The 26,896-nt window shown below is 35.5% G+C and overlaps 1 protein-coding gene across 3 annotated transcripts in view; it reads left to right on the top strand.

Moving 5' to 3' along the window:
- rtknb (rhotekin b) overlaps positions 1–26,896 on the top strand; it is a 30,725-nt gene that overhangs the window by 3,655 nt on the left and 174 nt on the right. Inside the window, exons 2-13 of one of the 3 annotated variants that reach the window (XM_056730771.1) lie at positions 2,212–2,411; positions 2,552–2,613; positions 2,692–2,745; positions 2,816–2,933; positions 4,681–4,917; positions 6,276–6,370; positions 6,449–6,555; positions 6,635–6,763; positions 7,400–7,562; positions 19,025–19,129; positions 21,031–21,130; positions 23,121–26,895. In XM_056730771.1, coding sequence (XP_056586749.1) covers positions 2,212–2,411; positions 2,552–2,613; positions 2,692–2,745; positions 2,816–2,933; positions 4,681–4,917; positions 6,276–6,370; positions 6,449–6,555; positions 6,635–6,763; positions 7,400–7,562; positions 19,025–19,129; positions 21,031–21,130; positions 23,121–23,166 — 1,416 coding nt within the window. In that variant the 3' untranslated portion in view covers positions 23,167–26,895. Of the gene's footprint in view, positions 1–2,211; positions 2,412–2,551; positions 2,614–2,691; positions 2,746–2,815; positions 2,934–4,680; positions 4,918–6,275; positions 6,371–6,448; positions 6,556–6,634; positions 6,764–7,399; positions 7,563–11,520; positions 11,818–19,024; positions 19,130–21,030; positions 21,131–23,120; position 26,896 lie in introns of those variants that run through there. The other 2 variants (XM_056730772.1, XM_056730773.1) reach the window with 2 other exon arrangements.

Below are 26,896 nucleotides of genomic sequence, written 5' to 3'. Positions count from 1 at the left end.
TAATAAATTACATGTAAGGGTGTGCCCGCGGTGTATATACATAAAATGGCTCATTGTAAGGTAATATAAACATTTCGTTTCATTTTGTAAGGTATTTCTTCACCACTCACAACATAGTTTTGTATTATATATTACATTTAGGTGAATAAATCCTTCAAAATCCTACACATTGTACCTTTAAGTGGTATTTATAGCAAATTGTATAACGTTTGTTTTTGTAAGCATATAATTCAATTATTCAATTAAATACCTAGATTGATTTGTAAGAAATGGATACCATTCTGTTAAATTCCCCAGCAAAATCCTGTCTGTAGCACCTATTGTATTATTGCTCCTGTATATCGCTTTATTGCCTGAGCTCTCTTTAAGTCGCTTTGGATAAAAGCCTCTGCTAAATAACTAAATGTTAATGTAGTTCCTCTGGAAGTCATCCAATAGCACAGCCCTTAATATGACGTCCTGACGAGGGTTTATTTACAGATTTAGAGTGAATTAAGGTAATCTGCGTCCATTTTTGCACTTTACAGTACTATTAATACTAGACAGTATGCAATTCATGAGACCTGTCACTCCAACACTTCTGACGAACAAATGAGACTATTTCACATTATAACCCAGATAGTCTAGTATGGTTAACTTACACGTACAAGTAAATAAATAAGATAACGCATAAAGGCTTAAAATGTTCCAATATGCTGTATTGTCATAATATGAACACAACTGTAATACATTGAAATATTTAGAGTATTAACAAGCATTTATTTCTTTTTTAACATTTTGTTAGATATGTTGCAGAATTAAACACTTAAAACATGCCCGAGGAAGCCTACACTTATAGAAACAATAAGCTACTTCGTTAAATCTCCTTATGTAACATTAAGCTTGAGCTTTGATTTAAGTCTTATACTGAGATCCTGACCTGAATGATCTTACACATATGACCAGCATCAGCTGGTTTTGTCTCCGATCAACCATGGAAAGAAGATTTACATTTGGCTCATTCCATTGGCTGTGTCTAAAGATGTTGGTTTTACTTCCAAGTTTTCCGGGTCGCTTTTACTATGTGGCTGTTTTTATTGATTATAGTTGTTGTTTATTTATTGCTTCGGATACAATACAGCATTCATTTTACTACTGAATTAACAGTAGAAATGAATAGTTTGTTAAATGCATTCAAGAAAAGGTTTGAAAGTTGGATATTACATTCCACAAATCAGTTAATTCGAGTTAGCTGTGTAAATTACAGAATTAACTCCATGTAACCGTGAAGTCCCAAATCTAATCTATAGAAACGCCTTAACATACTTGAAAATGAAAAACCCTTCGTGCAGTTTCGCTTTGACTTTGCTAAACTTTCTACACACTAACAAACACATGAGACATTGGCTTTGGGGTTTTGGGCTTTTACGTCACGGCTTATCCTGTTCATTTAAAACAGCCCTCTCATGTGATAAGAGTTATAAACATCCATTAAAGTGTGTGTGTAGCCCGGGACAATTATAGAGACTTAAATACTGTTGTCTGGTCTTTGACAAAACAAAATTGATCTGGATAGCACAGACATATATATATATATATATATATATATATATATATATATTATGTAAACTTTTATTCTGGTTGCAATTAATCATTTGACAGCCCGTATTTTATAATAATAATATGTAATTCTTTCTTGTCCTGTTAAAGAGCTTAATCTGTCCAGAATTTACTTGCACTGGGTTCACACCAAACGCGAATTAAATGAGTAAATGACACAAAAAGTCAATTCAAGTCAAGTCAATTCATTCGCGGCGGTTGGTGTGAATGACGCAAATCGGGCAGTGCAATTGCCGCAAACGCACGTCGATCTCGTCTTCTGCGAAGATTGTAAATATTTGTCCGATCACCTTACTGGTGTGAAAATAACAAACTTTTCCCGCGAGTAATAAAGAGTGTGGAACGCGATTGTTTGTGTTTTGTGTGAACCCAGACCATCTGATCTCATAGTTAATGTGTAGGACGGGTAAATCTGAAACTTAACATAATGGCTCATTCATGTAATTCATTGGAAGAGCATTGCGTCAGCAGCAGAAAGTTCATGGGACCACAGACAATAATACAGTGTTTTCCTAGACTGCACAATAAGTCGCTTTGGATAAAAGCATCTGCCAAATGCATAAATCTACTTGTAAATAATACACAAGTCTTTCCGTCACTTCTCGTCTGCAGGACTGTGAGGTCCAGAAATTAATCGAGAGAGAGGTGCGGATCAGAGACGGGGCCTGTAAGCTGTTAGCTGCGTGCTCTCAGAGAGATCAGGCCCTGGAGGCCTCCAAGACCCTCCTCACCTCTAACACCCGCATACTGGCCCTCATGAGCCGGCTGCAGCGCATGAAAGAAGTGCAGGCCATGCAGCGAGCAGGACGGAGGTAATGGACAGAGATCTTGGTCACTGACATAGAAGTGACTGATGTACATATTTAAGTCAGGATATCTAGTGCTACTTGTGCAGAGAGCTCACTTGGTTTTGATACAGCAGATTAATTGAATGATTTTTGGTTGATTTTAGGTCATTTGATGGTGGGGCTATTGATGACAGATTACCTTGTACTGCAAAAGTTGCCATTTCAGGTAGGATTGCACACACAGACAAAAAAATGACAGAACGCGTTATTTATTTATATTCATTTTTTGAATTTACATCCTCAGATATCCGTATTCCTCTTATGTGGAAGGATTCCGAGTATTTTAAGAACAAAGGGGGTGAGTCCGACAACTGCATACAATCGTATTTTTTCAGTTCTTTATTTAATTGTCTCTTTTGTCTTTTTAGAGCTGCACCAGTGTGCCGTGTTCTGTTTGTTGCGGGCAGGGACAGAGATTCATAATACAGATCTTGTAATAGTGGACAGGACACTCACAGACGTCTGTTTCGATGAAACATTGATATTGTGAGATACTTTATTTACATTTTTTGTATCTCTATATATACTAATATGTAGGGAGGGGTAAGGTTACTTTATTTATATGCGCAGGTAAATTTGTTTTGCAGTAGACAGAGAGACATTGACATCCATCTTGACATACCATTTAAAAAAAAAAATCAACAACATGATGTTTTATTTACAAAGTTCGGGACGAGTAGGTGCAGATAACTAACCCGGCTGGCTTCCTATAAACAATCTCACCAATCATCTTGTAGCCCGGGAGAAAAAACCCTAAAAATAGATGAGACGCCTTACCCTCATTCTCTCTACGTTTTTGCAGCATCCCTCCTCCGGCCCCTACTCCTCACCATCAGGCTATTTTACCGTAGCATAACAGGGGGCAACGACCTGAGTCCGGAGGAACCACCGAGCTCGGAGCCCTCTACCCAGGACAGCACGCCAAATATGCATTATATCTGTCCCACATCTGTAGTTATTATATGCGAGGGGAACTCGTGAAATGAACAATGACACAATCACATGCCACCTAAAAACAAGCTACATACTTAAAATCCACCATCTACAGTTTATTTAACACCGCTGTGTTTTATACCTTGTGATTAAAAACCTCCGTTCAGAGGGAAAGAGCTGGAACTCACTTTGCAAGTCGTCATTTAAAATAGTAGTAGCTATTCGCTGTAACTGTTTGGTATACAGGGATGCTAGATCCACCTTTGACCACACCCAGTTGACCAGACCATTTGACTATCTGGTTTGCAGAGTTCCTAGCTTTAAAAGATTTATGACCAAACCATGCCACCAAAGAGAAAGACAAGACCGATTCAATAAAAGCATAATAGAACATAATCATTAACGTTCGGTCAATATGAAAGTGTGATAGCTTCCTTAAGCAAAACAAGAACTGGTGACATTTTTTACACACAGCTGGACAATTAGCTTCAAAGATATCATCAATAATAGTCCCAAGATATTTATAGGATTGTACGCGCTCAACTGTCTGACCTGTGATTAAGGTAGCTTGGTGCACACGAATATTCCTCCTAAAATCAATGAGCATATCTTTAGTTTTTGATGTATTAAGCTGTAGGTAATACTCTTCACAGCACTGAACAAACTCATCATTAACTGTGCTGTGGCTGTTTTCATTTTCCTGGAGCAAACTAACAAAAACTGAATCATCTACATATTTTATGAAGGTTCTATTGTCATAATGTTTGCGTAAAGAATAAATAAAAAAGATGACAGCACGTACCCTTGAGGGGACCCTGTAGAGGAGATCTTACGGTCAGACAGAATACCATCTAACCTCTCCCTCCACGTTAAAAAGTTTTAAAGTCAAGGATCCAACCTCCCAAATAATAACTTAAATGAAACTGTTCTTAGAGCCTTCTAATTAAAATGTGGGGTTGGATTGTATTAAAAGCAGAGAAGACGATGAATATTTTGAATAAAAATTCCATCCAAATGTCTAAAAAGCAAATTTGAGAAGTGTAACCGAAGCATCCACCACCCCTCTATGGGAGCTATATGTAAATTGCATGGGATTCAGAGCAAGTTCGGTCTGCCCTTTAGGATCTCAGACCTGATCAGCTTTTCAAAAATCATTAAAACGAATGGCCTGAAATCATTAAAGTGTTTAGGAGCACTGCATTTTGGAACTGGGACAACCACAGCATCTTTCCAGAGGTTAGGTACATGTTGTGTCTTTAATGAGCTGATTGATTCACTTTCATGTATTGTGTCTGTGCAGCTCTGATGTTCCTCCAGACTTTGACCTGCGGGTGGAGCTCTATAGCTGCTGTGCAGAGGAGGATTTCAGTCAGGGCTTCTCCACCCGGAGGCTCAGCCGCCTGGGCAATTCTGTGACGCGGGCATCCAGTAAGAAGTTCATGGCAACTCTGGAGACGGCAACTTCCTGTGGTTCCCACGGCAACGGGATAGGATCCGGGGGAGGGTCTCCAGTACTGCCGCCCATCCAGTCTGTACAGTAAGTGAGCATGTTTACATATAAAACATCAATGCAATGTACCATACACATAGTTTTCCAGTCGAGTGTTTTAACACACAATACATATTTATTTATAAGAATCAAAGTTATTAAAACTATTCTCAAAAATATGAATATGACAATATGAGGATTATTTAACTTAACTTGTTAAATAAAATATATGAATCAAAACTTTCCAACAAACTTCATTAAGGGGGGGGACCAGAATGCTTTTCAGCCTGTATTGAAGTTCCCATATTTACATTTACAATTAGTCATTTGGCAGACGCTTTTATCCAAAGCGACTTACAGTGCACTTATTACAGGGTCAATCCCCCTGGAGCAACGTGGAGTAAAGTGTCTTGCTCAAGGACACACTGGTGGTGGCTGCTGTGATCGAACCAGCAACCTTTGATTTACCAGTTCATATGTGCTTGCTGCTTTGCCTTCACAATCACGTTTATTTCTTTTGTGACTAAATTAATTTCTAGCATTACGCCTTTAAAAGAAAAACATATTTTATAAGACGCATAAATTATGTTTAGATTTTTGACTCCGTGTAGGTGTGTTCACAATGATAGATGGTGTAACTGTCGACAGCTTGTCAGACATACAGACAGAAAACTCTTGTCTAAATCTACCTTTGCACAACATCGCAGACACATACAACATTTTGATGCTGTCTATACAGACAGACCGACACGCCCTGATGTTTATTAACTTAACATTTAGTCAAGCTGAGATAGCCAGCCAAAACCAACAGAGAGAAAAATTATGTGACTGATTTTAGAACAGATAACATATTTTTAGTATGAATCTGCATGTCAAGAACATGAAAGGATCATATTTCACTCTACAAGCAAATAAACTTGTATTTCACAGTTAACAAATGTTTTTTTCACAGAAAACATATTGTATGTGCATAATTTTTTTAAGATATTTGAACATAAGTACTTTATGTACATTTACAGCATATATTTAAATATACATGTGGAAGAAATTATATTTATGATATGTATAAATTACATGTTTTACAAATTAAATAAGGTGTATTTTTACATGTGGGTTTGTTTGGTTTGGTTGTGGTGCACTTATTTAAAAAAATCTATTATTAATATATCTTCATTTATTTTGAGTTAAAACATGTTTTGCAGTTTTTGTCCGTCTGTTAGTTTCACTTAAAGTAAATGACCACAATTTTGTTCAATTGTATTGAATGAAAAGGTTTCTGTGACTAAATGCAATTCAACATTCGGTTTTAAGCACTTTTGGTCTTAATGAAAACTGTTTGACATTCTTTAGCCATAAATATTGTAAACGTCATCGCAGGGCCCCTCAGTGTCGCTTCTTCTCCGCAGGGGCCCTAAATATCACCTACTGGCTCACACGTCTCTAAATCTGTGCCACATACAGAACTCTTTCCGAACCCATGACCTGACCATATCAGGCACAGGTAAGAAAACACTTTCACACTGCAGCCTTTCATTTTATACATTGTCTATCGATGAGTTTTTGTGCGTCTGATTTTAAGAGGACACCTCATTCTGGTTGCCGCTGTATGGTAGCATGTGTTGTCGACTTGTGGCTCAACCGCTCTGCATGACTCAAGATGTCTTATGTGGAAACCTCAGAGTTCGGGTTAGTGAAAACATCATGTGTTCTTGGTTATGTGAATGAGTAAAATGTTTACATTTTTTTAAATCTTTTTGTTCCCAAGTCAGAGGCCAGTCCTGAGGAGTGGTCAGACGTCTATGGTGTCCTGAAAGGGACAGAATTAATTTGTTACAAGCAGCAAAGCGATACAGAATCTTTAGAGAAAGCAATGTTCACTATTCCCATTAATAAGGTCAGTTTTGTAATGTCATTCAGTTGCAAAGTATGTTTGTTTTGTTGCTTCCTTTTTATTTATTTTTAGGGCTATTTTTATTTTTTAGTTTCATTATTGAAAATTCATTACCTATAACATAAAAAAGTGAAAACAAAAAAGTGTCATTTGAAGATAGTTTAGTGTTACACCAACAATAATAATCTTTTACTTTCAATAAAATCAACCTACATAATGTGGGCTTATACTATATCATTTATAAGGAGATCATTTCATCATGTAACCAACAGGGGGCAGTCTATTTGCATTGCTCAGGTCAAACATTGCCATAAGATAAACATGAAATATAGAAATTAATATTTACAGCAGTACTACTAAATATATGAATCTCTTCTATCGTATTCAGAATGTAATTAGACAATAGGTTTATTGCAGGACAATGGTTTGAAAATCACTACTTTGTTTGCATTACGCTACTGTAGATGCATGCCACATTACAACACGTCCAGTTTACTTAGCACAAGTTTTGTTTGTCTTGTAAATGCAGTGTTACAGCTTATGTGACTTTGGAAGCTGTCGACTGTTTAATATGTGTTTTTTTCTCATTCGTGGTAGTTATCTGATTACGTGACCTCCATGTGTGCTTATTTGCTTTAGGACACCCGTGTACGTGCCACAGATAAGGATCTGTCTCTAAATTCCAAAAGCATCACCATAAGCAACCAATCTGGTTACGAGAGCACGTACACGATTCTTACGCGTGCGCCACAGGACACACAGTGCTGGATGGAAGCATTCTGGCAGCATTTCTATGACATGAGTGAGTATTTTTATACCCAAGCTCGGCCAGCATGCACAAAAACATCACAGCTAGAGCAGAATACACCCACTAAAGCACCAGGGCACGGTTGCATAAAGCACCTTAAGTGTAATTTTCCCTGAAGTGTGCCCTTAAATATACCTTAAGTTTTACTGAAGTTATTCTCCTATTGTCTTTGGTTAAGAGAAATCACCCCTTGAGTGTCACACTTAAGGGAAAAACTTAATGTGCTTTTTGCAACCGGGCACAGGCCCTAGTACATCAGTTGTTCTGTATCAGTTGCTCAGTGACAATTCAAAGTTCGCAGTGAAGGATTGGCACAGAAGTTCTTGTTAAGTGTCCTCTGAGGGTTTGTGAGAAGCTCAGTGCAGATACAGCCGTCTTCTGATAGAACTTGGTTTTGATTCATCTGAGCTGAAATTATTTCTTATGTTCAACACAAACTGTGCTTGCACATACTTTTAGTATTTTTTACTGAAAGATTTGCAATAGGTATTGGTACAATATTTATTTATCTTTATCTTTTAGGGTCCAAAAGCGAAGGCCTGCTTGTGAACATTCTCTTTATGTTTATGTTTACTGTTATGTTAAAGGACTGGAAAATTATAATAGTTAAAATCAAATTGTATTTAGATGATGGATCAAAATTTAGATAAAAATCGTATGTGCTATTTATGTTTTGTATATTCATTTTATTTAAGAGGGATACTAAGAGCATCTTTTTGCTTTAAAACACACATAGAAATAGGATTTTTTGTAAGAAGGTGTTCACGCGGTTAATTTTATTTCTTTGATAATTGTTTTAGGCTAGAATCAGAATCTTTAATATGTATATTTTTTTCATTTTTCTGATCATATGTCTAAAATATCTTCTTTTTATATTTTCCTCAAACCCTTTTTATAATCAAAACTTGGATTTTTCATAAGCTTTTAGACCAACCGGTTTTAAAAGTATGCCCTTTTTTTAACTGTTCAAACTTCTCAACACATTCTTTTGCTGCCGTGCAAGCCATGGTATGTTCCTTCATGTAAAACTATTTCAAACAAAGCATCACCAATCCTCTTTTGGAATTCAGCATTTTGAATGTTTCCTTATTGCTGTAGCTTAAATTCCCCACGCTGTCCCCTCGCATTTCTATGTGACAGCGTGGCGCAGATTTAATTCTTGAACGTTTGTTCACAGTAATAAATGCTCTGAAATACTCAAGTCCTGTCATGATAGACCTTTAAAAAAGATCAGATTTTTAACATATCAGAGCTCATGTTTGAAATGTCAAAGAGATGATTCAGGTGGTGTGGTGTGATGTTTACGGAAGCCTGGTCTGATGAAATTTCAAATAGCTACTTAATTCATTATCTTTTGTTTTATCTTTTAATTTCTTATCTTTTGTTTTATGTGCTTTATAACTTTTTATATACTTTGAAATCTTTCATGAAATTTTCACAATTAAACTTTAACACTTCGCACTTGGGTGTTATTTGCTAGATTAAATACAGTAGTAAACATCAACTAATAATAAACAATAATTATAGAACATTTGTTTCTTAGTACATGTTCAATTCAGCATTTTATTCAATGCGGGTTATTTGCTTTTGCTTTCCTTTTTTTCAAGATAACTGACCCAGTTACTTTGTGGTTTCAAACAAAGCGTCCCTTTTGAAAGCGATACACCTTAACAGTTGTACAGTGACTGCAACAGTTATTGTGTGAATTCAACTGTAAAATTTATTTAGTTGTTTAGTTTTGCTTGAGCAAGTAAAAGGGGAAGAAAGAATAGCAAATCAAACCGGGCTACAATAAACAACAAGAGGTTTAGAACGTACCTGGAAATATAGTATTAAGTAGGCGTGTGAAGAGACACTTATCCCACGAGACGAGACAGGAGACTGGCTTCATGAGGAGACGAGATTTTTAGACTTTTTTAGTCTTTTATTCACCTTAAAACACACAAAATGCAATCATAAAAAAATGAACTTGTATTTACTGAAACAAATCAAACTTCTATTGTAATGAATTATAGTATGCAGTATTAAACAATACGTAAATACTGCAAAATGTTTTGTCACAAACTGACAGGCAGTAATTGCATAACAAAATAGGCTTTGTTTTCTTAACAGGTGCAGTTATTAGTAAAGAGCTGTGGCTCTCTACGCTTTTACATAGTTTCTTGTACTGTTTCTTTCTAGCACTAAATAAACACATCATGTTTTATGCTTAAATTGCACATAAGTAAGAAACAGCTGATCTGTTTTCGAAGAGGTTTCCCTCTGAATGTCTTAAAAATAACGTGATGTGAATTTGCAATTGCTATATTGTACTTGTGGTACAATAGGTCACTGTTCGCACATGCATTGTGCAGTTATAAGCGGGTTCTGTAAAGTAATGAAAACAGGTCACGCCACAACAAAATTTAAACTCGCACAAATGGTCCCAAATATATTTTGAGGTCAAATTTGAGGAGCATATGCGATTAAAATGCTCGCAATTTCGAGCCCAACAACCATTATGTCAATATGCATATTACACAAAATTAAACTTTTTCCGGCCGCACTGCTGCCATTCATTCATTCAGCTTGTTTCCTCACAGGCATTCATTTTATTTACCAAAAACAAAAGTCGCATATGTTGTCCGATTTATTCATGGTTTACAGGGAGGTGTAAAAATAGGGAAATAGAACATTACAAAAACATATATTTTTGATATGTGTTAGACAAATCAGCATAAAGGGAGCTCTACATGCCTAACTTTTATAAAAAATTTGCTTAGAAACCTTCCTAAAAGTGTGCGAAGTGTTACGCCAGAATGCTGAAAAAGGCCATTTATAGTTTTTACCCATTGATAGTCAATGCAAGGCGCCTCATGAAGGCTTAATGTATATTAATAAGCCTGGCATCCAATCTGCTTGTTAAGCCTGATGTCACGCACCATTATCGACGTGAACCGTTTCCGGGTTCAACTGCTATCAGATGCCATAGAAAAATAACAAAAAATTATGTTTATCCCCGATCCCATCTGTATGTCCGTAACGAAATCACAAATGGCCACAAATGAGATTCACTGAGATTTCCATATGAATAATTATTATTATAATTACATTAAAGCCAAAGAAGGTCTCTGCAGCATTTATATTTTTACAGCATTTAGACTGATCATTAACACTTAATTTAAATCACATCATTAATTATTGGTGTCCTTCACCTGAAGACATAATTGTAAAAGACGAATGTTTCTTCATTCCAGTTTTGTTATGAACTTACTTCCAGTTTGTACACGTCACGCTGTGAAATAGGTCTATTGTGTAAGGATATCGGGATCTCGTCACACCCCTAGTATTAAGGTTTCAGCATCATCATGTTTTATAATTCTATCTTAAAGAGAAAGTTTTTCTAAGTGTGTAAACGAATACTAAAGGTCAGATAGTTTTCTATAATCGAAGAAAACAAGATTCTCAGAGAATGCAGAAATTCCAGAGATCAACCGTGCCAACAAGGAAATAAATGTAGTATGACTCAGTTTGTTAAACTGCTAATAAAATTAAAAAAACATTTTTTTATTTAATTAGAAATAAGTTTGAATGTATAATTTCACCTTAAAAGTTTCAAAGCTGCTGTTGTAAGGGAGGTTATAAAATTGTAGTTGCACAAAACAATATTTGTCATTGTAGTGACAATTTTCTACATTACACATTGACAATCATACCTGTATGTTTACTTTGACTAAAGTGATTATCACCATTTTCTTGATAAACGCTTCAGCATGCATTAAGCATTTCCTTGTGTTTTCATTTGACATTTTTGAGTACATTTCCACTTGTGCTATTCGGTGTGAAGAGTCTGTAATAATCACATCAAGGAAAACAAATTCAGCACTTAAGTTACAGTTTATCAGTGGTTTCACTGAACAAACAATTTCAAACACCCTATCAAACTGGATTTTATCTTTAATCTTCATTGCAGATAGAAGTGGTGAACCGAAGGAAGAGGGCAAGATTAAGCAATCGCAAGAAAAAAAAATAGTTCAGAGTGAGACAAGGAAGATTTTAAAGAATTAGGTCATCCACAGGTGAAAATATCATAATTGTTTGTATGACATTTATTTCATTCCATCATTGCTCGCATGACATTTTTTCTAAATATTATATTTAGAAAAAAATGTCATAGACAGACATCGTTTCAAGTAAAGTATGGAAGGAAAAACCTCTAGTAAATATTATTATTTTTGCATTGGGCTATATTAACAGAATACATTTTTGGTGTATTTAAATATACAATCTGTATTCCCTGGTAAGCGTCAGTTTGCCATTTTTGCCAAATAATTTTGTCTGGAAAAAATACCTTGAACTGATTGTTTTCTGATTTTTGTTTTATACACCTCACTTGATGGTTTAATTGAACAATAAAGTCTGTGAAAAGAAAATTCTGTGAAATGTTAAATATAATACTGAATTGAAACTCTGCACATCACTTTTGGCCAGTTCATGACACCACAACAAATCCTTTTTTTCTAATCCCATTTTAGTAAACCTAAACGAAAAATCTTCCCTTTTCTAGTCTTTGAAAGGATTCATGGTGTAGTTTCTAACCAAAAGTATTTTTGAAATGAAATATGAAATGAAAAATTTCCTTAAATAAATGATTCCTCAACCTAGATTATTATAATGACTTTTAAAAATGTATTTAGTTGTTAATGTAAACTGATTTTCATGTCAGTTGTAAGATCTTGGGTGTACAGTAAAATATACGTTTTTAAGTCCCAGAATGGAAAAGGTTTTGGGTTTTTTACAGCATTTTACAATTGGGCATGGAGCTTTATTGTTGAACATTGTAATTATAAGTGGCTACTAATAATCATGTAACAGGGCTCTAGACTAACTTTTTGCACTGGTTGCACTGGTGCGCATAAAGTTTTTTTTTAGGTGCACCAGCTCAAAAGTTAGGTGCACCCAAATTTTTGACCGCATCGCATTTAACACATTTAACTGGTTTTACCTGATTACTTTTTTTTTCAATGTCCAGCTAGGCAAAATTTACTTGTAAGTGATTAATTTACTCACAAATCTTCAAGAAAGGTAACTTACTGAAACGGTGTAGGTGCTTAAAGTGCTTCACTGAACTGAAATTTAACCTTAAAAGATCTCGAGATAAATGGACCAGGGCTTGACATAACATGGGAGGTTGATGGCTCCGTGTCAGAGCAATGGTTATGATTTTCGGACGGATCAGACCTTAACTTAACATTATTCACAAAAAAGTTGTCAATCATTCTCTTTTCATCTTCTCTCATCATCCGCGGCTACATACACTCTGTTTAACTGATTGCCCTAGGCTACTCTACTCTCTCTGTCTGACTGCATCACACGCATTTTCAAACGTACACACCAGAGGTTGCGCTAGACTTTTTTATCGTGTGTCATTTTGATTGACATCTCGTAAAAAATCTGTCATAATCTATAATCACCCGTCACTGTGGTGCTAGGTGGCCTTAGGTAATTAGTATGTTCGTGACATCATCACGCTTTACTTCCGTCTCGGAACTTGTTGTATTTTAATACAACTGAATGCCCAATAAAGCCGTTGTTGTTAATATTCATTTATATATTTAATGTTTATGTTCATATGTGATTAGATCAAGGAAAACCCAACACATGGTGCAAATTTATATAGGCCTATTACAGTTTATGATACCATATTCAAGCCATTTCCAAATCAGTTTTTATTTTGGTCATACCTTGTGTATATAAAAAAAGTTATGGCAGAGGTCGGCTGAAGCGCTATGATTTTCAGGAACGGAATTTGGAGAAAAACGTGTTTAAAGTTAAGTGATGAAAATAAAAGCACAACAGTCCGGTATCACAAGTTAAAGTCACTTTACAGTGGTAAGAGAATTACTCTAATAACAATTTAAAAAAAAATGCATTTCCTAGTGTTGAAGTCTATAAAAATATTGTAAGTATTACGAAATACTTAGTATATCGAAAGTAAGGAAAATGGTGCAGGGCACACTTAAAGAACGAGAGCTCTGCCATTATCACTACACAAGGAAACTAACTGGGGAAAATGTGCATTGACACTCCTTCATTCTTCATGTTATGTGGTTTACATTTATAGGTGAACTGTCTTTCCTGCCTCGCAGCCCGACAACCTACGGGTTTTCCCAGATCGCATCACATGTCTAATCAGTAACAATAACAGGTGAAAACACGCAGGTCGCTTCTCGAGCATATCAGGCTCACGATAGAGATGGATAAAGGACGCGCTGACCTGACACGACAATATTCACTACAAAATTCAAATACTATTAGATTATTAACGATAATCTTAAATCTATAATTTACCTTATTAGTAAATTTGTAAAAAAAATTATTTAGCCTTGTCGTGCAAGCACTGTCGAGCTTGTGCAGAGGCAGCAGCTTTTGCATGAGGGGAACTGGAATCCCCTGGTTGGGCTTGGGTTCTCCTGAGGTTTTTTTTCTCGATTGGAGAAAGTGTTTTGCACTATTTGCATGGCTTTAGAATTCAGAAGTTTCACATAATTAATATTGCATATAGAAATTTATAGTCTGTTAAATATGTGATCTGTGTTTCTCTATCCTTTATCTTAAATGTGTGCTTTCACTGTGAGTGTTTGCGTGTCCGTGTGTGTACGTGTGTCTGTGTCAATGTGTGCTAATATGTGTACATATTTTCTGTGTGGAGCGTTTGTATACGGGTATGTCTGTCTACTGTGTTTTCAACTTTTTCTTGTTTTTACAGGTACATGACTTTAGTTATTTTGCGTATAGTCAATATGTCTCATCTACAGCTGCTTTGTAACAATGGAAGTTGTAAAAAGCGCTATATAAATACAGCTGAGTTGAGTAATGAAGGGAAACGGGGATTTACAAATTGCCCTCATTGTAATCCGGCAAAATGACGTACGGCCTTCAGAGAATTTTCGGTTAACGCGACCTCTTGTACACACACGTGCAGGAATATCTGGAACACGGCCAATCAGAGGGGGGTCCACCCTTCAATATCTCTGATTGGTTTAGACCACAATATGGGTCTAACGTATGTCTGTTGTTGAATCAAATGGAGACTTTTAGAGTTGCGGAGACGTTTTTTCTCCCTCGAATGACTGGACACACCGGTGTGACCTCAGATTATTTTTAGTCGCACCATTGAGAAATAAGGTCACATTTGCAACCAAATTGGTGGCACTCTAGAGCCCTGTGTCACTATTTTGACGTTAATCCTTATGATATTCTCTATTCTGTCTTAAATATTTAAACCATGTCTGATTTACAAGTAGCATTGTTTTTACAGGCAGCCTGACTGGGCGTTTACTTGGCACTGTTTGTATTGAATACATTTGGCTATTAACATCTCATGGTGACTAAAAAGACTTTAACAAGGGGTTCACTGCCTTCACAAACCTGTCGATTTGTCCAGACAGAGGTCATGAGATAAATATACATATTTGTTTTTCATGAAAATCGGAATGTGTGTTTGTGTGTGATCAATGCCAAATCTCACCATAATCTCTGAAGTTCTTTTTTTTGGGAAAAAAAACAGTCTGTGTACTTTTGCATGCATGTGTTGGTGATGTCACCTCAAAGAGAGGAATTCCAGTTTTGTTTAACCTTATGGGAGCTTTTTCTGTTCCCCATGATGAAAAACTGCTTGGAAATCAAGCTGAATTGTAAAATGCTGAAAGGTGTGTGTGTGTGTTTGTTTGTTTAATTTTAGGTCCAATGGAAATAAAGGGCTTGGCTTTCAAATAATTTTTTATTAATAGGTAACCACAACAGTATTCATCCTGTAACTGGGGTTTATTTTGATGCAACAGAAACTCTTACAAAAGCTTCAACGGAAGGTTCTTCCCAGAAGAATAAAACAGTTCAGTACTGCCCTACAAAGGCAAAAGACCTTAACTCACTAGAGTGTGGAACTGAAAAAAAACGACTCGATTTGCATTGTTATTTTCTTGTGGGCTTTTCAAAGTTACAACCCATTGTTTTCTTAAAAAAAAGTTTCAAGATACTTATCATGCACATGATAAATACGAATAACTCATTTCCAAAGAACACAAAGTTAACGCCTTTCGTTTTTTTTAGGGCAGAGTAGCTTTTGGATAAAGATATGAGGGTTTGGATATCTTTAAATATGTTCCAAACTACAATATCTGGTTTCTGAATGCGTGTCTCTCATCTCATACCACTAAGATTTTCCATTTAAAATGAAAACATTTATAATTAGATTTCCCTATTCATACGAAAAGCGACTTCCTGTTCATCTCACACAAAACAACATTCCAAGTAGTTTTTCATTCCTTACACATGCCAGTGGACGAATTCACATCACACTTTTATTATACGGGTGAATCAGGCAAGCATGCATATTTTGTTTTATTCGTTGCTATTTTAAAGAGTAATATTACAGTAAATGCATTCAATATTTCTGTAATACAGCATTTTGCAGTACAAAATACTTACCTTATGCACCAAGATGCACTGAACGTGGCATTACATAAACATTACACAACCGCAATATACTGGTTTCAGCTGACAATGTGCGTGCCAGCTTAAAATTGAAGATAAAGTCTAGATCGCATTTGGTGTGTTTGGTGACCTCTACCAAAGTCATCCCAGGCCAGGTTCAAATTTAGACATGGATGTAACTTGGCTACTATAATTAAATGAATGCTAATTATTCCACCTTATACTGTTTTAATTCCCATTTAAATTCTATTTGTCCCTTTCTCTGTAGATTCATACAGAAAATCATGCCTTAAAGTAGTTAACTTTCGAAATATCACACTTCATTCAAGATGTTTATGTATTTGTTTCTTTATTAGAAAAGAAATTAAGGTTTTGATGAAAACGTTCCAGGATTTTTCTCAATATAAGGGACTCCAAATGGTTGAAGGTCAAAATTACGGTTTCAATGCAGCTTTAAATGAGACCATACGATGAATAAGGGTCTTATCTAACGAAATGATCGACCATTTTGTAAAAAAAAAAAAAATGTATATGCTTTATAAACACAAATGCTCGCCTTGCTCTGTTCTGCGATGCGCGTTCATGACTTCACTTAATATGTAATTACGTTGAAAAGGTTGTGAGGTCGCTTACGTTGAAGCAGGTGGAAGCTCGTCATCAAGTTAAATTGACCACTGATGGGCACCCCCTTATCTTCACTCGCTACTGCAGACTTATATACCCGCCAGACCCCTATGCTCTGCAAACGATGACAGGGGGTTGAGTAAATCATAATGAAAATTTATTTTGAAAGTGAACTACTCCTTTAAGTGTATAAGTCAAAATGCTAGGCATGCTGTCCAATATAATGATTCATATTGTATATAACGATTTCTATCATTTAACATTCCTTTGGAGGAAATGCCTCCAAACTGTTTTTCAGTTTGCAATTTAATCTGCATTCTTTAACAATAGAGAAACTGTATGTGCAGATGCTTGTGGGCGTGTAATAGGAGAAATATTATTAGATGTTACTTTTAGTGGGAAGACAAGTTTTAACGTAAAGACAATACTAGAATATTAAGAACATCGTACAAGCAGCATTATTGATTTTATTAAAGGATTACCACCTTATCAAAATGTATGGTCTGTATAGAAATATACAGTATATACTGTAGTCCCCGTCATGTAAACAGTATCAAAATGTTTCTATGCATCAAAAAGAATGTGTGCTGCGTAGTACAGATAGCAGTCTAGGTGAAAAGGTCATCGCAATCCCAGTGGATTTGAATTTCTATTCATTAAATAAATCATTGAGATTTTCAATGCTTCTTAAAGTTCCACACCTGGCTCTGATTGTTTGCACAGCAATGCTTACTCAACATACACAAACTGCTATTGAGCTAAACACGACATGCTTTTTTTATTGTCTTAAACATGCACATACATGTCTGTGTTGAAGAGCTGTATTCTGCCTGACAGGGGATTACCTGGACTGACCCATCAAGTCAGAATTGCAAGAATGTGAATATGTCAGAACAGTCCTCGCATTGTATTACAGAATTTGAGTCGCGCATCACAATGGTGTCCTTGTTTGTCATCGACACCTGTTGATAGAAAAAGGTTGCTGTGTTCACGTCCTAGTCAAAGAAATAAAAATAAAAATTGTAGGAGAATTCTCTGCCTGTAGCCATATACAATATTATTTTCATTTTCAGCTTCAGTCTTTATCCTTTAATCCATCGGGTGTTTGTTTAAAATACTGATTCGGGCGTGTTATTGAGTTAAATACCTCGAAGAAGGGACTGTTTTAATGACGATATTTACATGTTCAGTTTTTGGTAAACGGTTGCGTTAAATCAATTTTGGGTTTTTATAATATTTAACGCATTCTGTGACATCTTGACCACTCACTGGGGGTCTTAAAATTATATTTCTTCCTACAAATCTGTATTAAAAAGGGCTAGATAAGAGAAACAAACCGGCATTCATTTGACATGGCTCTTTCATAACATTCAAAACTATTCATTCGAGTTCAAGCACCAGAGATGCCACCACACTGAATCATGACATAATGTATTGTTTACTTAGTCAACCAGGAAACTATATGCTTCACGTTGTGGGAAATAAAGCTTTATGTGTGAATGGATGCACTTTTTGTATGTAGGAATTGTGAAGAGACGAGACACGCATTGAAAGGACGAGACGCGGTCTACTGCGGTTGCTACCCGATATTGCCTGCTTGTTATTGTTTGTCATAAAGGAGATTTCTGTAATTGTTATGCATCATTCCTTTCAGCCTTGTAGCCTTGTCTGGTGTCTAACATGACAATAGCCGAAAAATATGCGGCGTGTCTATGTTAAGACCTTATCTAGCGAGACAGGTGTTGAGCTGTTGATGAAAGTGTTCCTGAAGGCCTGAAATTCAATACATAACTCACTCAAAAATGCAGACGCAGGCATGTATCTCTCTTTTAAAAAACATCCATGTTGAGTATGGTTATTTGTGTCTGAGGAATTCATTACAAGTGCAGTGGCGGGTTTTTTATGTCTTTTTAACTGAAAGACGCATGTTTCTTGTCGTATAATTCTGTCATCGCTTCCACACCGAGATGTCATGCCAAATTAACCTGTGTGACTTCTTCATTCAACGCAGCACAGGAGACATTCTATATCCTGATGGCTGGTGCACTTACAGCATATGATAAAAAAGCATCTTAAAAGATTAATGAAAGTGCTTCAAACAGCCCTAGCCATATTACTTAATTCAGTGAGTTTGCAGATTACCGAAATCAAACCATTTATTCAAAAGATTTGACTTGAACTTCCTACAAATTCCTCACAGTTTTGCACTTTTATGGTACCGTTGTGTCCATTTTAAAGCTTTAAAGCTCCATTCATTAAAAAACCAACAGGTATATTTCTGTGTGTTAATTGAAAGTAAATGAAGAAAGCACATTGGATGTGTTTCTGTGATTGATACCCTTGATTTTTCTCTGTAGGCGAGTGGAAACAGTGCTGTGAGGAGCTCATGAAGATCGATGAATCATTTCTAAGAAAACCAGGGGCCGTGATGCTAAAACAAGGCTCTTTGTATCATGAAATGGGTAAGAGGATTGTGAGACAAGGCGTAAGAGTGTTTTATTGAAGTTTTCAATCAAAGACAATCATTCAAAACCCCTAGTGAGGGACCTCCAGTCTTGCATTAAAACAGGTTTTTAATGAAAAAAAAAAAATGCTTTAAAAGTCACTTGAATGAAAATATTTAATGTGCACAAAATTGAAAACAGGATAAGCTGGTGATCTGATGAGATATGATCTGCATTTTTTCAGACCTCGCATAGAGAACAAGTTCATATTCACTTATAAGCAATACACCACCAATATTTATTTAGGAAAAGGAAAAAAAAATGTTGATGTGATTAATTTAAGTTTGCACATATTTAATTTCTCTTGTCATGCTGTCAATCTTTCACATTGCTGTTGGATGACTTTGTAACTCTTAAGGTTTGGTTTTGTTGAAATTCAACAGAAACTTATATAAATTAAAAATTAATTAAAAAAACGAAGAAATGCGTCAAACAAATGTTTTTGATTGAAATAAAGTTTATATCGGAATATTGTAAGTAAATATTTTAATATTTTAATATTTATATTGAATGATTTAAATGAATGGTCTATATGGGATTCTCACAATGGACAGTAAAAATGCTCACTACTATTTCAAAAGATGTCACTGGTCTTCTCATGTTATTCTCTCATATTTCTTGTGGTTAACAGTACGACGTTGTCTGTGATCGTTGGAAAACTACACAAAATTGAAACAATAAATTGAAGCTTATGGTCACGGCTATCATGTGTCCTGCGCCTAAACTTTGTGTCTTCTCCGGCTTCATCATAATTCTGAAACACGTCGTGAGAACGTTACCATTTATTTAAATAAAAAATCAAAATTTACTTTCATCAATTTAAGGTGAAATATGTAATACAACAAATTAAAAAGCGCATAAGTATTTAAACAATATTTAACAGAGCCATATGACAGATGTAAACAAACGTGTCTGACTGGGAACTGAGTTATTGGCATCTGGTCAGATTCATATACATTTGTTGGTTAAAGTTGAAAATCATGTTAAACTCTGTGTAAAGGTGATGTCATTCAAAGTTATCCAGCCTTAACGTTCCGCGCTAGATGCTAATAGCAATAGCATGCTGTCCATGCGTAAACGCGGAAGTGACCGTGCATCGAGTCTATCATCACAATACATCTAGAAATGCAGAATAAATGAACATTTTGAATGGTTTCTTAGTTTATGCGGCTGTGTAATTGGTGCATATCATTTTTCATTTAAATTTGATAAAAGTATGTTGGTTCATTCTTGTGTATTTTCAGAAAGCTTGAAATATTGACAACATTAGACTGTGAATTGTTATTTACGCCCCTTTATAGTGCACATATCTCTCACTTAGCCAAGGAGGTCATCAAGCATGCGCTTGGAGATTGTGGATCAGTGGACATGTATATATATGTGTATACTGGTTTGTATTAATGTCACGTAGTCAACCGCAAATACAATACCTTATTGTGCCACACCTAGAGTGCTGCCCTTTGAAGAGCATACCAGTTTGGTAACAGGGAGAACCAGGATCATGATAAATATGAATATGAAACACAAACAGATTTGACAGATCATCAAAAACAAAAGAAGCTATAAATACAATAGCAAGATGGATTATGTCTCTTTCTTTGTGTCACATTGAGTGTTAACACGGTTGGATGGGTGCTAAATATGTGAAGTGTATTTAAGCTAAATTTAAGTGGCATTGTGAAGGTATCCCAACATTATCAATGTCTCTGCATATAAAAAATACACATACTAGCTCCAAGCTGCCAGAAATCCACATTTTATACCGTCAAAAAATGTGGAAATCTTAATCTTTTGGATCTATATTTTGTTGCATTTTCTTCATTTATCTTTTTCTAACTTTCTGTTTATTTTCCTTTTAGTTACGCCTTCAACCACCCAGACCAGAAACCATCAGCAACATCTGACCAGACCTGTTTCTTCTGAGATCAAGAACATGCTGTCCACCTATTTTAATGACAGGTGATACAGATTAGGACGGTTTGTACAGAACACCAAAACAAACAAAAAAACATCTGTTGGCTGGCTTGGGTAATGCATTCATGTGCACTAAAGAGATCTCCCAGATCTACAAAACTCGTTCTCAAATCAGATGAAGCCGTATCATAAAAGTTCACAATGTACTTGAGGTACTTGAATACATTTTAGAAATCCGTTTTTGATTTTGTGCCAGGGTGTGGCTTTACCACAGACAAAATCACATTGTATTGAAAGAAATGCAATAATTAATTTCGTAGATTACAATACGGTGGGATTTAAACACGTTGAGATTTGCTTTTATAATGGCATAAAAGTTTGGTGACACCGCAACACACCAAACTATCCCAGCGGCGCACAATAGCTTTAAGCATTTTATTTTAGCACACATCTGTCAACAAACTTTCACAGTTTTATATAACCAAAGTCATGTGACACAACACATAATTCTTCCCACGTACGTACTTAAACTTGAAGTTTTAAAAGTGAGTTAGAAGTTTTTGCATCTGTTCTGCACAGATTCAGTTGCAGAATTTAGTAGATTCAAACCAATAGTTTTTTTTTGAGTTCTTTCCATCATGAAAGTTTAGTGACATAATTGTAATTAGTACACATTGCATAAGAAATGATGGTAATACTTTACTTAATGTTGAATTTATTGACATTAGTAAATGCATGAACTAACAATTTAGCAGTATTTAAAAATCTCTATTTATCCTATTTTATGTTTAAACGGCATATACAGTACATAAAGCAATTGTCTCAAACAGGAGCGTACACGGCGCTCCAGCTTCCAGAGCCATTAGGTGGGTGCGCTTAGATTTTAAAGATGTGTGTTTAGAGCGTTTCACATTTTGTGTAAAAAAAGGGACGGAAAACGCGAGCCGCACTGCTTTCTTCAATTTTTTTTCAAAGCACCTAAAAGTGTGAGCTTTGCTGACATCTATCGTTGCTAGCAAGGGCCACGCTAGCCGTTGAGACAAGGAGGTACAAACATAGGATATTTGGATAATATGCACTGAAAATACCTTGAAATGACTCTGCAAATAATGCTGTGATTATCTGTGTCTCCATCTTCACTGAGCCTATCTATATTGGTTGGTTGGTTTTTTGTCACATGACCTGCGGTGCGAGTGTGGGGTCCATAAAAGTTGAAATATTTTCATCTCGACGCCGCACCTAGAAAAACGGAAGCGTCGGACTGCATGTGCACCACGACAGAGTCGCTCCCTATTTAAGCGCGCTTGTCGCACGTCTATATTTACAATAACGAATATGCCTCCCCAAAAGACGCGAAATGTGAACGCTGTACGATGTGGAGCAAAGGCACAGTTTTCCTTCTAAATGTTGCTGTGGGTAACACAAGACTATAAAGTGAAATATCCTTGTGCTCCCCTGTCAAACAATAACTGCGAGTAATTTATTATTCCATCTCCTAAAATGCAGTATAAAGAATGCATAAACTGATATTAACGCTATCAAACTGAAGAGCACCCAAAACAACCTTACTCAAAACACAATAGGAAGTGTAATGGATTTAATGGTTATCATTTCAATTGTATTAGCTTTAATTGAAAGTTGGTGTCTACTGATATGTGATGGATTCTAGTGATGAGATGTTAAAAATACCCCGGGTGGTCGGCACCAATTTGTATTTTAGCTCTATATTCTTTTTACATTCCTTATTTGAAAAAGTAGAGCAATATATTGCAATTATGTATCGTATCGAAATATGTTCAATGTATTGTGTTGTGACTTGTCTGTCATGATGTGTATGGTATCGCAAGGCTCTCGCTGTGAAATCTAGCACGTTCGCACACTTAAAGCACGAAACAATTTTTTTTCTTTGTCACAAATACATCCTGATCAACATGTGTTTCACCTGGTCGTTGACGTGTGACTGTTCACCATTAACCATACAAACAATTCTTCCTCGCATTCCATTCAGTCACCGCCTATTTCTCTGTCATTACAGTGGCGTGTGGGTTTCTGATTGTGTGGGTGTATGTGCTCGTCTATAGACTTCCCAGAAATCAGGTGTTGGTCTGCGTTTGTCTTTGTGGGTGTGTCCGAGCTTTGTTACACCAGGAAGTGATGGAATTTCTTGATCTACTGGAGGTGATGATCTGTACCGAGCGTTGTCATGTTAAATCATCATATTGTGTAGTGGTGCATTGAATCTTAGGTTTAAGTACTGAATGTAATAGTTTGCTTGTCATGTTACAATCATTTATTCTCTTTTTATTCTTCTTCCTCCTTTCCTTAAACATCACTATTAAGGGATAGTCGACTAAAATAATTAAAGTAAATTCTGTCATTAATTATTTTCCCCGTTTTTTGCATGAAACACAGAAGTTTTGAGAATTTGTACTTAATGTGGATGGTAATTAGCCATAAAGAACAAGTAAAGTGATAGTTCACCCAATAAGGAAACTTCTTTCATCATTTATTCACCCTCATATCATTACAAACCTTTCTCACTTTCTTTCTTCTGCAGAATACAAAAAAATATATTTTGACAATATTTTGAAGATATTTTGAAGCTTGTCGGTAAGCAAAAAACATTGATTCCAATTGACTTTAATTGTATGGGCACCATTCAAACCATACAAAACCATTTCTCAATAAATCTTCCACTGAAGAAAGAGTCATACAGGTTTTAAACAACAAGCGGGTGAATGAATGATGACACCATTTTTTTTTTATGGGTAAACAATCCCTTTAATGGACACTTAAAGCATCAATAAAAATCCATACTGCGATTTTGCAACACTGTAAAAGATTTTAAGCCCACACAACAACAAAAAAGTCTTTGTACCCTTTTCCCCTAACTTTTTCTTGATTTCCTTAGTTGTTTATCTCAACTTAATTTTCTTAGTAATTACAAAAAAGAAAAATCAGTTAAACCAACTTGAAATAACTGGACAAATACTCGACAACTATGGATTAAAGACCACCAAAGCCAAAACTTGAACTTTTCTTATACTATTTGTATTACATTATTAACATTGTTGGGAGTAATGCGTTACAAATGTAATGTATTACAGTAAGATATTATGTTTTGCTGTAACGCAGTAGTGTAAGGCATTACTAATCAATATTCAGTAATATTTTACTTGGTACATGTGTATTAACACTTGCGTTACAACAAACTTTTCGCCCGCGAGACATTAACAACTCTAAAATCCCCCAAGTAAATTATATTTCCTGTTCGTGAATCTCCCTCTATCTGGCATGATTTCAGTCTCTGGCCCGTTCTCAAAAGTTTTGGGAACGAGTCTGACAGGCAGGCTACAGTTCAGGGAGGGACGCGGAGCTCAGCTCAACCTAAGAGAAATATATAGCGGTGGTATTAGACAATACATCCGAATGATGTTTTTACCAATGTTTCATCAGGTGCATGTCAACTTGCACAGTGAAAGAAATCACTCGTGACGTGAGTGTACAACAGTTGTTTTCTCCGGTTGCCAAATATCACTTTTGAGCAGCGCTGTATGCAGTCTAGAACCGCTAAATCATTGACGTGCTTGTACACATTATAAATATGCAATCAATTTAATCATGCTTATTTCTTAAGCAAGTTTTTGCATGTCTTGCCAACAGAAAACACGTTTCTCGTCTATTTCCGTGCGTGGCCTCGAGCACACATGGGATCTTTTTAAAGGGACGCTCAACCCAAAAATGAATGTTCCGTTATGGATGACTCGCCCTCTAGTTTTCCAAACCTGTTTAAATGTCTTTGTTCGGTTGAACACAAATATATTTGGTAGAATCTTAGAAACTAAAAATCAGAAGAGATCATAATGGTAGTTAAAGGTGACCCAGAGGTTTTTGATTTCCTAAATCCCCCAAAACATCTCTTGAGTTCAACAGAACAAAAAATATATACCATACCTAGAAAACCATTCAGATAAGCAAATACAGCAATAGAAATTTATTTTGGCTGTTCTTAAATTTGATTTGACACCAGAAAATAATTGGGCTGGTTTTCATTCCCTTTGGGCGGGTCTTGAGAGGTCATTGTTAGCACAATGTTAGCATACCTGTGACCAGCAGCAATGACAAGGTCGGCTAACGTTTACATGATGACTAGCTAGAATTCTTTGAATTTTCAAACTAAAATACTTTTTGCCAAACAACCTCCTTAGTTTTTCAAATACATCCATTTGAAATACAAAATACTATTAATTTGTAACCGTATTTTGTATGTAAATGCATTCAATCTTAGATTTTTTTGTTTGTTTTTTGTACAGCCTAGTTAATTTAATCTAATAAAGACGTAGACTTTTTTAAGTTCTTCTGTATTTATTTTGCTGAAAGTAACTCAAAAGTAATACAGGAGTCATGTAACGTACTACAATTCTGAGACAATAATATTGTAAAATAATGGTTAATATTGTAATATTTACATTTACAGCATTTTCAACAACAACTGCGTGAATAAAGTTAGCAAACATTAAAACAGTAATCCTTTTTAAAAGTTTGATTCAAAACTGAACTAAATATGCCACAATTCATGCTGGGAACCTTTCTGTTTGTTGAGCTTACATAACTTTACCAGTTTTGGACAAAAAGTTGACTATGTAAATCCAGTCAACAAAATAATATTTGTTAGCAACACGCTATGGAAGAGTAGTCTAAATGACCACGAGAGGGGAATCAAACCCGGGGCAGTTGCGCATCGGGCGACCCGGGTTCAATTCCCGTCTCGTGGTCCTTTCTTGATCCCACACCCTTCTCCCTCTCTCCCTTTTCACTTCCTGTCATCCCTCTTGCAAGCTGTACAACTAAAAGCAAAACAGCAAAAATGTTTCTTTAAAAAATATATATAGATTTGTTCAAGTAACGTAATTATCTTTGTTCAGTAAATCAGTCACAATTCAGTATTAGGGGCGATTCTCACTATTAATTAACCATTAACTAAAACTTTTCCCCAATAAACTCTTAATTTGTTGCTTGTTAGTAGTTAGTAAGGTAGTTGTTAGGTTTAGGTATTGTGTAGGATTAAGGGATGTAGAAAAAGAAATGCAGAATAAGTCATGAATATGTGATTTATACATACTAATATACAACCAATAAGAAGGTTAATAAGCAAGTGTTTTATGATGAATTTGTGTACTTAATATAAAGTGTAACGTAACTTTCATTATAGAGAAAAGATTTGACATTTTGTTTTGAAAATTGCCTTTTGTTTGTCACGGAAGAAATGAAATCACACAGTTTACATCCAAAAACCATGTGGGTTTCAGATATGCAAGAACGTGTGACCATATGCAAATCTAGTAGTTTTAAAATGTTTCCTTGTGAATCCCATTCAAATTCCAATGTGTCAACGGCACAGATTATGAAAACCTGTGGAACCATGTTTTATAATATAATATTATATGTTTTATAACCATGTTTTTGATGGATACATAGGTTTTAAAATCACAGTATTTTTACAAATTTAAACATTTGTTGTAACATGTTACTGTATGTAAATGACAGAATTATTATTTGTGTGTTATTTCAGCCAATAAATTATTTTCAGTACTATCTATCTAAAATAATAGTATAAAATATTTAAGTGAAAATAGAAGAGATTAAATGTATTCGTTTAGTAGTCGAACAGAGATTATTCAGAGATCATAGTCACTCTTAACCTTTGATTGTGCCATCACGCAAGACTAAACATTTTCACTCCCCAGTGACATCAAACAAGAATGTTTAATTTGATTTGATTGGTTTGTTTATCTTCATCTCTTCCTTATT

This window comes from Triplophysa dalaica, chromosome 19 (genome assembly GCF_015846415.1).
Source record: "Triplophysa dalaica isolate WHDGS20190420 chromosome 19, ASM1584641v1, whole genome shotgun sequence".
NCBI lineage: Eukaryota > Metazoa > Chordata > Actinopteri > Cypriniformes > Nemacheilidae > Triplophysa > Triplophysa dalaica.
Note: the sequence above shows the minus strand (reverse complement) of the source record. Positions and strands in the feature narration are given on the sequence as shown.